The sequence below is a fragment of the Theobroma cacao genome, chromosome 3 (genome assembly GCF_000208745.1).
Source record: "Theobroma cacao cultivar B97-61/B2 chromosome 3, Criollo_cocoa_genome_V2, whole genome shotgun sequence".
Taxonomy (NCBI): domain Eukaryota; kingdom Viridiplantae; phylum Streptophyta; class Magnoliopsida; order Malvales; family Malvaceae; genus Theobroma; species Theobroma cacao.
This window is the reverse complement of record NC_030852.1, coordinates 33,735,205-33,750,166: the sequence shown is the minus strand read 5'-3', so window position 1 is coordinate 33,750,166 and position 14,962 is coordinate 33,735,205. Positions and strand designations below refer to the sequence as shown.

At 34.4% G+C, this 14,962-nt stretch overlaps 1 protein-coding gene and 1 pseudogene across 1 annotated transcript; both read right to left on the bottom strand.

The window, feature by feature from the left end:
- On the bottom strand, positions 5,728-7,750 carry LOC18606454 (protein DETOXIFICATION 49). The gene has a single exon (XM_007040064.2). It carries the CDS (start codon positions 7,579-7,581, stop codon positions 6,046-6,048), a length of 1,536 nt encoding a protein of 511 aa, XP_007040126.1. The 5' UTR covers positions 7,582-7,750; the 3' UTR covers positions 5,728-6,045.
- LOC18606452 lies at positions 11,250-14,278 on the bottom strand (annotated as a pseudogene).

The window sequence follows — 14,962 nt, the reverse complement described above, 5'->3', positions numbered from 1 at the left end:
ATTTCAACATGTTTTTTATTTTTTTTATTTTTTGGGTACTTCACATGGGAATCTTATAAGTCTAATCGGATAGAGTGCATGAATACACATTTTAATGTCTGCCATATTTCACGTTTGGGCATGATCCTTGAAAGGTTGATTAGATATAAATTAGGAGGAAAGAATATATCACTTTCTATGTAATTATCAACATTATAATCTTTTTGTTTTTTTGAAAGACAAAATATATATTATAAAATTTTCAAAAGAAGTGAGCAAGGCAGTGGCAGACTCAAAAAAGGGACCACAAAACTCAAATACAAACTGTCCGTCTATTCCCAGAAAATCAACATTAACCAGATTTACTGGATGCTGGACAGATACAACCCTCTGCAAAAAAGAGGTCCAGTACAAAAAGATTTACATATTGTTGCCCGCTCAATTAGGAAATAATACCAATAGCCATGGGCAACGACAGAAGCAATAAAGAGATCAACATTATTATCTTGATGAACACTCATTAATGTTGTTTAATTAATGATTACTATTCTTAATTCTTTCAATAAGAATCAACATATAACTCCATTTTCATTCTTCAACATTACTCTAATGTACTACAGAAAAATGACATAACAAAGCCACTACATACTATATATGAAAGTCAAACAACAATCGTACTTTCCAGCCAAGCTTGTGCATGCGTCCCACACTTTTTTCTCCCAGTACAGGTTCAAACAAGGGTAGAATAATGCATGCATGACTTTTAGTATGTTTTAATTTGATTCAAATATTAGAAGTTTGCAATCTTTTCATGTAATTCAATGCTTACGCTTCTAAAATCTCCCATAATTTTACATGCATGATTAATAATTCATACCTTTGACTAAGGATATTGAAAATAATTTAGATGGAACAGAATGCGATACCTATCTTATATTAATTAAACAAATAAAAGGAATATTATATGATTAAGTAATTTTTCAAGAGACCTTTTAATTTAATTCATGAAAGTGCTCAATTCAAAGGAGTTGAATTTGTAAGGTAGAAAAATTTTTGGCATTAGATTCGAATCTTTGAATTGCTGGTATCCAGCCCCCGTTTAGCCACGCACATGCACATGCAGCGAATTTATTCTTGTTCATTGTCAACCCAATTTTCTACGTGCACCGCTAGTCTACACTTTATATTAATTTCGCCACATAAAATTATACCTACATTAATTCTTTGCATTAACAAAAATGTTAGGGTAAATTTATATACGTTATCTATTTAGAATTGCTAAATGGATTACTAGAAATTTGGTAGGGTAAGTTAAAATATATTAGATTTTCACATTTTAATATTCAATCAAGTTTTTATAATTTTATTTTAAATTAAATAAATTTTTATATTTAACGATTTATTATTATCATTAGTCAAAATGCTACTTATATTTTTTATGTCATGTGATATGAAATATTGATATGACATGATTACATGACTATATAATATTTTATTTCTCATATCAATGTTATGTTAGCACTATATAAATATAAAAAATTATAAATATTATTTTAACTAATGATAATTAGTCAATCATTAATTATAAAAACTTATTAAATTTAAAATAAAAATATAAAAATTTGATTTAACATAATTAAAAAAAAATTATTTAATTTTTTTTAAATAGTTCAAAAGTTTTTTTTAAAATATTATGGTTTTTTAATTCTTAAATACCCTTTAATTGAAATATGAGAAATGTAATTTACTAAATTAATTATGTAAATGCAAAGGCATATAGAGGAAAATGAGGGTAACCCGAGGTTTACTAATGTATAAGGAATCAATCCATGAAACAAACACGTATAAAAAAATAGTTTTTTTCTGGTAAATGGAAAAAGTTAAGAGAGATTGTAGAAATTTGAATATTAAACGTTGAACTTATTAAAAATGAGTGACAACAGTTAAATCAATCTAAATTAGTAAAAGGATTAATTAAAATTCTTTGTACATGCTATAAATATCAATTAATAAATAAATGGATTAAGGGAGGCCAAGGACTCTATTCTATAGCATTATTATTATATTCTAGGGTCATTTGAAGGTTCTTTATTTTGGCCCTGAAGATTTTGTGCTCATTTTGATGCATTACGATAAAAAGTAGAATAAAAAAATGAAATGATTTTAATTAATAAGCGAAAGGTCAGATCAAATTAATTAAAATAATTTACGTTTGAGACCACTACCAATTTCTTTGGCTCTTTGTTGTTTCAATCAATAAGTTTTAATTGTCTTTTGCAGAAAATGTCTGATCAAATTAATTAAAATAATAATAAAATTATTAACATAAAAAGATAATATTCTAATATGACTAGATTATCGTTGTTGATTAATTAGTTTAACTTTGGAGATAGTCGTATACTTAATTTGTAAAATATGTGCATGGGACGGCCGAAGCGTTGTCCATGATTCATGCCTGACATCGAAGGGCTATCTTCATGCATGCATGACCAACCAAATTTTGCATTATCCTTATCTTTAAATTTTATATTTGTGCAAGAAAAATATTGTGGGGGGGTTTGAAGCATCATAACTTAGATTATTATTCTATAAAAGACAAACATGTCAAGCTAATCTAAGGATTAGTGGAAAGATTATGCTTAACCGACCGCCAACCGACCTTTTGATCTTTTTAAACAAAACGTTTATATATGTACACTAATAGAATTTTTTTTTTTCATTTGATTATACATTTCAACTTTCCTTTTAACATTATCATTTTAAAGTGTCGTTTTCTTTTATTAATTAACACAATTAGGATCATACTCTCAATACCTATTTCTCTAAATCATGAGGTGAAACAAAGTATCCTAATTTGTTGTTTAACATTATCTTTTGGTGAACTATCATTTTTGTTTATTTATTCATCGTGGCAATGATTTTGATAGAATCTCAACCTAGCTATAACATGGAATAATTTATTTAATTAATTAAGTTCTTTTTATGCATCTTAACATGTTATATATATAGAAGAAGCAATGTGATTAGTGACATCAACTCAATATATATATTCTTTTAAAAGTTTGTCTTTGGTGAAGAATCCTTTTTTCCTTAATGATCATCATGGTTCTAATTTTGATGGGACTCTGTTCTCAACTTATATTTTCCAATAAGTATTAAATATCTTTAGTCAAGCTCTAAATTGTAGAATTAGGAAGCAAAAAAGTTTCTTTAATGGCATTTTCAATGAATTGTTACAAATTAGAAATTAAGCTTCGAAAAACAACATGTTATGACATTTTTCTAATTAGCTAATCCCATACGATTCACATTGATAGAAAGATTTTGGAGTTTTCCCTTATATTTTAATTAGATAATTCTTATTATCAATACAATGATTAATCTTTTAATTAGGGCTTAATGCAAGACAGAGAAAAGGTTGGTGAGCCGGCACCATCTTGTCTTTTCATTAAGATAAGTCTTCAACAACTACTGGGGCAGCCATTGCTCTGTGGCCGACTGGCAGGCTTTTTTTCGGTTGCAAAATTTTTTTCACTTTTCCATTTTTTAATACTTTATTTCATTTCAAAAAAGAATAATTAATAGTATACCCTTTTTTATTATTTTAGTCACTAAAATTATAATTTTCTAAATTAGAATAAATACTAACGTTTTTTATATGACCACTAACTCGTTCGCTTAGTATACATTATCTACATGTCTTGTATCTAGAGAGACAACAATTTAGATAAAGTTGGTCAAAAAGATAATTTCCAATTTCGATTAAAAAATGTTTTACTTTTAATTTTTATTTTTGATCAGAAATCCTTTTATAAATAAAATATTAAAGTAATTGCCCCGACATGAAAATGGCTATTTGAGTTTAGAGTCTTAGACGGCTAATTATATTATAAAAAATTATGCTGAAAATGAAACAAATTAATTAACATGACAAACCCAGTCAACCTTGCATATACATGTAGTTCTTACTTTTATACTTCTATTTAGGAATAAGGTAACGGAGCAGATTTGGGTGTTTTTACAAATGTCAAAAGGCAGCTGATCAATTTATAAAAACTATAATATATTTTGCTTTTGGAAGGAATCATGATCCCCAAACTAATTTAACTTTTAATTAAAAAAATTGAATTGACTTTGCAATAAATTGAATGGAAAAGCTAGCCAATTAAGTGAGATGGAGGTGGTTGTGAATCGGCTTCCCTTTGAGGACTACTTGAAAAAATTAAGGTTATAAATCTATGATATGCATTTTTAAGACATGGTGGATGACACCAAATCGATGGATGGGTTAGCACTTAGCGTGCAGAATAATCCCCATTACTGAATAATATATGAAATATTTATGCAAATTCTTTCTCATAATCAAGTATCTTGATCATTTGAACCGGAAACAATTGCCATTTGACATATAATTAATGATATAAGAGCTTTTTTAAATATAATCAAAATGCTTAGTTTTCTTAATGTTTCGCGTTTGATGTTGGGTCAAAAGTATCCAAAAAATAGACCAAGTATTTTGTAAAATGGGAGTTTTCTATTTAGATTGCCGGTATTCAGGAGGCGTTGGATTTTATTGAAAAGAAAAAGAAAAAAAATAGAAAAAGAGTTTTAAAAATATTACAAGTTGACGAGTTTGATTGAATAAAGTTAACTATATGCAAGTTGTGCTAGAAGTTGAAAGGGTTGACCCAACCCATGCCATGCCTAGAAGCATTATGTAATGTTAGTTTTTGGGGATGAGACTGCTCTAGAAGCCAAATGCAGGTTTGCAACCGTTACAATATCCCATAATTCAAGTTAGTTACTTCAATTTCTTTTTTTCCTGAGAGAGGATAGAGACAAAGAAGATAACATAGGATTGGTCGGAGCGGTCCCCGATCTGGACCAGTGAAAAGAGGGGAAAAATGTTTCTTGGTCAGGCAAGACAATATATGTAAAAATGTCAAACATCATCTAGTAATCTCGTTACACATGGTATGTACCTTTGGAAAATAAACCGACATTTTCTTTTGTCTAATTAAAGATCAAAAGTACTAAGTTCACATTCTAAAGAAGGTTCTTAAATTAAACGTCTTAGCTAGATGATATTAGCTATTTTGACCTGGTAAATTTAAACTCGGTCGACAAGAAAAAATGTTTTGGATGCAATAGCTTTATATGACAATCTGCATTAGCTACGGTCAAAGTGCTAGAACATAACCAGACTTTACTTTTCTTTTTATCGACAAATCCAATTAGGAGGCAAATGAGTGGACTCTACTTATGTCCATGCATTCAGGTTCGAACTCTAGTTGACAAAATGGAAACTGCCCAATCTTTACAGAGCTTATCCGTAAAATATTGAAAAAACCAAGTTCTGGCTTGAAGTCCAGGAAAAGGTCGGAAGAAGAAAATTTGACGATCCAATAGATTAGCATGATACTAAGTTGATTTTAGTTTAGAATATAATTAGATTAATTTAATTATTTCGCCAATCAGAGGCAACCGCGTTTAACTCTAAGCTTCTAACCTTTCATTATCTACTATTTAGTAAATCAATTTATGAGATGAAGTGACTTGGTTCAAATAACCCCTGTTTAGCGCGTTTGAAGGGGAGAAGTCATTCACGGAGTCGGCAAGTTGCAAATGGTGACCAGTCGGGCACGTTAGAATCCAACCAACCGACAAGCGACAAGAATGTTAAAAACAAAATTACACACGTGCCATTTTTCCATCGTGGAGTTGTACGCGCCCAATTACAATGTCGATTAGCAGATTAGAGGGGATTGTTACGCGCAACGCGAAGCGCTCCCAGACAAAACGGCACAACAAACATTGCCTCGAACGAGAAACTCTGTACTTCCTAAGTTTTACCGACAAAATCTATGTTCTGTTTTTCTTTACTATTCTGAAACAAGAAAACAATGCATAAAACAAAGTCTGTGCCGATTTTTCTCCCTAAATTTCAATTCCATTCCCCCTTTATACTTTACATGAATTGGACCTAAATAAAATTATAGTAATGTTCTGATCAAATTCACAAGGAAAAAAATATTGGTTAGAAATATCAACCCCATGTGCTCCAAATCAGACGGGTAAGTTGTTTGGGTGTGCGTCGTATAACAATCCTGAAGATTCTTTTGAATCAGAATCAACTTTCAAAGCTCCATCACGATTCGTTTGGTCATCATCATCCACAGGGACGGCTCTTGTCAGTTCCTGTGCCCTCCGGGCTTGAAGGTCCCAATCGGTACAAGCCACAACGAACAACATGGTAACCACACACGAGGCTTGGGCGGCTAGAAGACCAAGCCAAAGACCTTTGAAGTCAAACCCGGCTAAGAAACTCAACCACACTGCAATTGGCATGCCTACCAGGTAGAAACACCCCAGGTTGATGTTTGCTCCCGATTTCGGTCTAGCAGTTCCTCGTAAAACTCCACAGCCTGTTGTTTGTGGGCAGTTTCCAAGCTCACAGAGCCCAAGTATAGGCAAAACCATTGATGTTAAGGCAATGATTTCTGGGTCTTCGGTGAACATGGTAGCCCATTTTTTTCTTACCAGTATAGCGAAAGCCAATGCTGAAAGTCCTATGACGGAGCTCGAGGAGAGGCCAACGATTGCAGCCAGTTTTGCTTTGTTTGGATTGTTAGCTCCAAGTTCATTTCCAACTCTAGTTGACACACCGAAACTCAAGGAAGATGGGAAAATGTATATCAAAGATGTGGTTTGAATCAAAATGCCCATTGAAGCGACGGTTGCTTGTGGATTTAACAACAACCCACATAGCAAAATCATGATTTCGTACCACCACCATTCCAGGCAAACCGAAATGCAGCTTGGAATGGATAAATTCAATAAATATTTCCAGCCTTTTAAGCACTCTGAGGAAATTCCACCCCATGTTTTCTTGTACACCCCGGAGATTTTAACGTAAACGATCAACGAACCTACGAGATTGAAGTTCGTCCAAATGGAGCCTAAAGCAACGCCTTTGATTCCAAGATTGAGCACAGAAACAAGAAGGTAGTTAACGGGAATGTGGAGAAGAATAGCCAAAGCAGAACAGTATGTCAGGGGCAGAGTTATGGACTGAGTCCTCAAATATGTACGCAAAGGATGCAAAATGGATTGTGCTAGAAGGTCTGGAAGAGAATAAAGAATGTAGGATTGAGCTTCATTGGCAATATTTTCATCCTGGCCGCAAAAGAGAAGGATATTTTTCATGTTGAACCACAAAGAAGCTATGAAGATTGAAGTCAAGAGAAGCAGAAGTATCATTCTTTGCATGGTGAGGCCAAGAAGTTTGTATCTTTTGGCACCAAAAGCTTGCCCACAGATGGGTTCCATTCCCATGGCAAGGCCAGAGAGAACTGAGTACCCAGTAATGTTAGCAAACCCAATAGCAAGCGAACCACCTGCTAAAGCGAGCTCCCCTAGACGACCAAGAAATAACATGGAAATCATGGAGCGGGAATAGAGCAAAATCCCTGTTAGCACCATGGGAAAAGCTATACTGGCTATGCATTTTGCTTCTTTAACTACAAGAGACAGGCAGGTCTTTTCTGAATCCTGGTCTCCTTTTTGTGCTGTTGGGTTCTTGGGGTTCAAAGGAGTTAACATGTCTGTTTCCTGTACTTTGATTGAAGTAAGATTTTTGTGGTCCAAACTCTGTTTGCAAGAGGAGGGGAAGCAGCACAAGTTTCTGGACTTTTCTGAACGGAAAGAAAAAAGAGACAGATAGGGTAACCAGGGAGGCGTTTGGGTGTAGTTTGAATGAGAGATAGCTGAATGGGGGAGTGGCTGCTAAGATTTAAAGAGTTTGTGGGGCTTTAAGGGGGGTTTTATTCTGTTGGGGCACAAAGCGAAATAGACCACTCAGGACGGCCTTTTAAAGAGAGAAGAGGGAAAAGAGTTGACAGATTGAGCTTCCAGATTCCAACTGAAGTTCCATTTAGAAACACTTCTAGCGTCCTTTTATGACCGATTAGATGCCTTTGGGGCCTGCAAAAGACAAATCAATCTCTTAACAAAAACTTGCTGCTTCGCTGCTCAAACGGCTTCACAGGTGTCAAGTATTTATTAGGAGAGCTTTTGAACTTTAAGCCTTTAATTCCTTTCTTTAATTGTGGGTACATAAACATATATTTAACCCTTTAATTTCTTTAATTAAGGGGACAAAGCGTTTAACCCTCAACTCTTAATTGATTGGTTATGCTCTCTCTTTTAAAGGTTCCCGAGAACGTTTTTGGTTGAGGGGACAAAATAAATATTTGGACGGTTGCCTTGACTTATTTGTTGTTCAACCTCTACTGTTTTGTTGCTTAGGCAGCAATCTAAACTTTCTCAATTTTATTCTAGTTGTGGATTGGTTGCTTTAAAAATGAGTAAATCCTTTTCTTTTAATTTAGAAAAAAGTTCCTTTTACCATAGTTCTAAAATTCAATCAAGTTTTATAGTTGGATTAAACATTTATCTCATGTAATAGAACTCAATCAATTGGTAAAAGTAAAACAATGTTGAGATAAATATGTTAAATTTAAATCGTAATATTTATTTTCATAAAAAAATGTAAATTTATATAAAAATGAATAAAATAATATTCACATTGAATATTTACATTATCTATGTAATACGCAATAATAATAAAAAAATTATTATGGTACGTAAGAATAATATAAAAGTATATATGGTGCTTGATTTTGAATTAAATCACATAAAATATAAATCTACACACTTTATGTTATTTTTAACCTTTTAAAAATATATATATAAATCGACACACAAAAGCAATGAATTTAATTTAAAAGGATATCAACATGAGGGTAGGGTTAACCACTTTAGCCCTCAGATTTTGTCTTGAAGCAGGGGGCCGGCTGGATGTCGACGATGCAATGTCGCAATGGCACGAGACTTTTAAACCAAAAAGCCCCATGGCTGGTCCCAGCAATCAGATGCACCGTAGCACCCATAGCACTTGGACGGTGGCACGCGCGCGAGGTTTGCCGATGGGCAACCTTCGTGCACGTCTCTTCTTTGTCTTGACCGTCATCGTTGTCTTCGTCTTTGGGGGGCAGCATCTTCCTCTTTAATCGTAAACGCCCATGGAGACAGCAAAAATTGAAAGTTGGGATTTAAGAAAGGAGTCACAGAGACTAAAGTACAACCAAACTGCAAATCAAACAGTGCAGCAATTTTTGTTCTATGTGACAGAGGGCATTCATGCTCGAGAAGTCACAAGTTTAATCCCTGTTTGAAAGGTCCTACCTTATGTACAAATTTTCTTCAAATCGAGGCCTGGAAAAGTCAATTAATTATTTTTCTATGGTTATATCCTGTTTCAGTGCTTGTCTTTTGTGTTGGCTCCACCCTCTTCCTTATATCGCACAAGGAATTTTTGATTGGAGATGTCACGTGCATAATGATGTCACAATGTTGTTTCTTTTTTTTTTTTTGAAATTCACAATGTTGTTTCTTAATAAGCAATTTGAGTCCTTTCAATTAACTAACCATCCACTAGCACTAAGATAATAAGTTGTCAAAGAATAGGCATCTTACCGACACAATGAATCTCGATGGAGTTTACAATAGTACTTTTGGTTTCAATAACAACCTTAACCTAAACCCCATTATTATGAAATATTGTTGAGTTCTAGTACTAAAGCTCACTTTTAGACTGATATAGTTGAAACAGTGACAAGTTACAAGTATCGGTAAACTTAAAGATTTTACATGAATAGTAGTTAAAAAGACAAATATATAAAATCATGAATTTATATCTTTCAAATTTTATATATATCATAATAAAAAAAATTAAAAATAAAAAATTTGAAGAGTGGTGACCGTCATCATGTACCTTAACTCCACTCGACTTACTTGTAGGAGTATTCTTTTCTCGTGTTAAATGCGAGTATGTAGCTAGAAAATGTGAAACCTGCGCTTCGTATTTTCTTGAAAATGTATGCTTGTTTTATACTTGCGCATGCATTTGGAATAGTTTTTAACAATAAATTTTCCTTGGCATACATATATACCCTAGATTACGCACCGGAGGATTCATGGCTTGACAAGAGGAAAACTATTCCATTTTTATGTTTGAGAAAGAAGGTTCAATGATTTGAAAAATACAATGAACGCAACGTGTCAGTTTTACTTGATTCAAATACTTTGAGAAATTGAGATATTCAACATAGCTCAAATTCATTCAAAAAATTTTAGGACAAGTACATTTAATTCCCACTATAGCAACAGGGTGTGAATGTGCAAAGAAAGATCATAAGACTGGTATTAGTATCTAACTGATGTGGCATTTGATCATTAGAATGTTAAAATTTGACATTTATTGTATCTTATGCCAAGCACCAAAAAACTTTGTAGCAGTCAGCAATATGATGAAAATTTTGCTGCGATGATAGAGGAAAGGTATTAACGTGTAACGACCGGCAGCATTAGAGTCTGTTTGTCTTTGTTAAGGCATAAGTTAGGTGATTAAGTCAAGTCAATTTGGCTGGATTAATTATTATTAAGATTGATTTTTAAGTACCGGCTAGAAGAAAGTTGCTTAAATTGGGTCACTTCATTAATAGTTGGACTTGATTTTTCTGTTTGTGGATTTATATAAAGAGGGTTGATTGGGTAGGGATTTATTTGTAACAGGAAATGGAATGAAAAATAGGCCAAGAGTATGACCAATGGGTCACTCTAGTTAGTTAGAGAGATTATGTTGGCCCATAGACTAACCCAAATTTAAGTTGGGTTTTAGAGTGTATGAACTATGGACCCCTAACCAGCCCAAACCATTACGAAGCTGAGCCTCAATTTGCCCATAGTTTCAAAAGAGATAACTATGGAGTACTAAACAAACAGGAATTCACCATGAATATCAACTCAAATTCCTGCTCATGTCATTGATATCAAATCCAAACCAACAAACAACGACTAAAGGAAAAGCTCAGTAATTTTAATAAACTACACTATAGTCTAAAAGTCAAACGCTTAAACTAAATATTCAAGTACTTAACACCACTTGGTGTGCTCTGTGTTCTATGGACGGCCTCTACGATGACTCACTTTTTGTTGAGGTTATCTGCTGAATACTAAGATACTTTTTCTTTCTGCTTGTTACTTGAACACGAGAATTTCATTCAGGGGAATGGCTACTGGTTCTTGTCACTGATCGGGCTGCCGCAAGGTGCAAAACTGAGTTGAAGTAGGGTCTGAGAAAAGAGTTATACTATATATGCTGTACTGTTGCTCTTTGCCTCTTTGTTTTGTTTTTTTTTTTGGTTAAATTATCGAACACGAAAGCCTGAACTTTTGTTTATGAGTCAAACATCACACCACAACATTATAGCATATAAACAAAGCAAAACCAAAAGGAAAAGAGCAAACCTACCCGACCAAACTTTACACAGATCCTCCCCTCTTTGCCATCTCATAGTTTGGATCTTCATCATTGACAAACTTTCTCCAGTAAGGGTGGTTTTTCCAAATAATGGTCATTTCTTCAATGGGGACTCCCTTGGTCTCAGGAAAGAGCTTGTAGATGAAGACGCTCATCACCACAACACAACAGGCAAAGAAGATGAAGAGGCCGAATTTCAAATGGCAAAGCATGGCGGTGAAGGCTTGCGCTACGGCGAAGGTGAAGATCATGTTGACGGAGACGTTGATACTTTGAGCAGCGGAACGGATTTCAAGCGGGAAGATTTCACTGGGCACCAGCCAGCCCAGGGGACCCCATGACCAGCCAAAGCCAGCAATGTAAATGCACATAGCTAACACCACGAGAATTGAATACCACATGGGCAGATCACCAGGGTTTCCACTCGTACCAAATTTGGCAGCAATTGCAACGGTCATAACAGCCTTCACATACAAATAAATAAACCAATGATGAAACAAGTAAATACAGTAAAGTTTTGTATATTCTTTGTACAGGAAAGAAAATTAACAAATAAGAAAATTCATACCTGACAAATAAACATTTGAATCCCACCCTGAAGGAAAAGTGTCCTCCTTCCAAACTTATCAGCAGTAAAACTCGAAATAACGGCTGCTATACAGATGCAAAGGCCAGTGATCATTGAGGACATGAGGGATGCGTTGTCCCCAAATCCCATGCTCTTGAACAGAACAGGAGCATAGAACACAAACACATTCACGCCAGTTAATTGTTGAAAGGAAGGGATGAATATAGAAAAGGTGAGCTGCGGCCTGTACTTCCGTCTGAAAATTTCTCTCCAAGGGTGTTTAACCAACCTGGATGCCTCACTAGCTTCAACCAAGTCATTGAGCTCCTCATCCACATTGTCAATGCCACGGATTTTCTTGAGCAGAACTCTAGCCTCATCCAATTCGCCACGTTCAATCAAAGAGTTTGGTGTGTCAGAGAGGCAGAAAGAACCAAGAAAAATGATCAAGCTAGGGACAACAGCTCCTCCCAAGCTCAAGCGCCAACCCCACCCGCCTTCAATCTTAGCGAAGAAGTAGTTCAACAAGTTGGCAACAAATATGCCGAATGTAATCGTTATTTGGAACATAATGTTCAGAGCACCTCGATATCTAAAGGGAGCCATCTCGGACAAATAGATTGGAACCGACTGCAAAAAATAAAATAATATAAAAATTATCCGTTTGTATTACAATATATGCATAAAATTTATATAGGCAACTTGGCCGTGATTAAATGTTTAGCATTGATTTATTAAATTATAAAAAAATTTCTTTTATACTAATATATCCAACAAATTTATTTTCTAATGTCAACTATAAGCAAACAAAACCCTAGTTAAAAAAAAAAGAAAATTATTTTCCGAAAATTGTATATATATTTATTTTGAAAAGCTGGAAATATAGTAATGCTCAAGGAACCTTACAAAGTTGCAGTTTAGCAACAAGGGGTCTTTCAAAAAATAGACCCGTTCCAGACCAACACAGAGGGAGCACCATTCTCCCTATGCTGGGAAATGCAGAAAGATTACCAAGAAAAAGAATAACAACCCAGAAACAATCAAGCTCACAGGCCGAGACACACACATTCACTTGCATCAGAATCTCAGCCACATAACAACTATATAAACTGCATCCTGTACAGATCAGAAGGCAAGAAGGATTCTCATTCCCACCCTATCCTTCCTCAACCTCGGTAGCCACACCTTGGTCAACCACCAACAACATGTCACGTGGCCTTTGAACTCCTTTCTTTGCAAGCGGATCAGCCTCCTCCTTTGTCTCCCTAAGGGTGTGTTGGACCACACCTTGATTTTGCAGCTTATTGCCTCAATGTGTCACATAATAAAGAGAGCAATTTCCATGGCGTGGATAAAGTATTTCGTACCCGCCAAATTGGTATATTGATTTTTTTTTTTTTGAAAGAGAGAAATTTCATTGTATAAAAAGGGAAAAGACATCCCTTAGCATCAGGGCACAGCTGACTGAGAAATTTGTATATTGATATCATTATCTTAGAAAGATTCCAGTTTGTACATTCTAATATATTTCAATTATGTTTTACGTAAATCTCAAAAAAAAATTTAAGTATTAAAAATTAAACAAATTATATAAATTTGTCGACTTGATGTATGACTTAATTATTAAATATGCATTGTTCTAATATCATATGATGATAGTTTTAAAAAATAAAACAAAATAAAGAGAACACCATGAATATATCCTCAAGAAAATTAATTTGAAGTAATTAAGAAAATTATGGTAGGTACCTGATTAGCAGCTCCAACACCAAAACCAAGTAGAATCCGACCAATATAAAGCATTTCAATGTTTTGAGCAAAGCCATTGAGAAGGGCACCAATGGTGAAAAGTAAACCTCCAGTCATCATCGTCATCTTCCTCCCAAACAATCGCGTTACCGTCGATGCGACTAAAGACGATAAAAGAGCAGCCAAATACAGCGAGGATGTAAAGAACGTTAGTTTTTGACTGTCAAACTTGCAGTATTGATCATCCGAAGGTTTAATGGATATTTCCTTATTGTAAACATCCGGAAAAAACTTTTCCAAGAAAGGATTCATGGATGTAACTCCACCTACAGAGAACCAATCCAAGGAAACCCTCTCGTTAATTAGAATTCCAAAAGCAATAGAGGAAGAAAAAGGTCTTAAAAGAGAAGAAGAAAATAAAAAACTTGAGAAATCGATAGTTAAAGTTTAGTCGAATAACATTTACCTGAAATACCAAGATCATAACCAAAGATCAAACCACCCGAAGCAGCGATAACGCACGTGAAAAAGACCTTGGAAGTAAAACTGCCAGGATACTGTTTCCCGGAACCCGCTGGAGCGATAACTCCTCCAGCCATCGTCAAAAGCAGTAGCTTAGCAAAGGAGATCAGGAAAAGCAAACGTAGGTAAACGGAAGAGAGAATTTAAGTAACAAAGGAGTGAGAGAGAGAGAGAGAGGAGAAGTAGAGCCTTTGCCCTATACGCAAGGCTTAGTCCAATAATTAATAGGAAATTCGGATACTGTTTAGATTCTCTCTTTAAAAACACGTAAAATATCCAAACAGTTTTATATAATCACAAGGGATGGGTAGATATTTGTGATACTAAAAGAAAAATAAATTTTTGAAACTTGCGAATTAGAATTAGAGTTTGGTTGAGATTGATTTTTTGAAATCATGTCTTTGTTTTATAGCTCTTTGTTTCCTGCTGTTTGTTTTTGATCTTAAGCAAAATCGAGTCTATTTGTGAAGTTACTGATTGATGAGAGCATACTGCTGGTTTATGCAAGCAGTAATGGACATTTTGTTTTGGCTTTTCTTGCCAAGCCGGTTTTCTTTTCATACCAATGAGAGTCCAGTTCGAGACTATCAATGGTATACCGGTTAAAGGCTAATAAACTCCACTTTTCAAAAAAAAAAAAGAATTAGAGTTTGGTTTGGAGTCTAATTTTGATATTACATCCAATCATAAGCTGAGTCAAGTTTTCATATATATTTTCCTTTAAAAAAATTTGCAAACACAATAAACTTCTTCCAATCCCA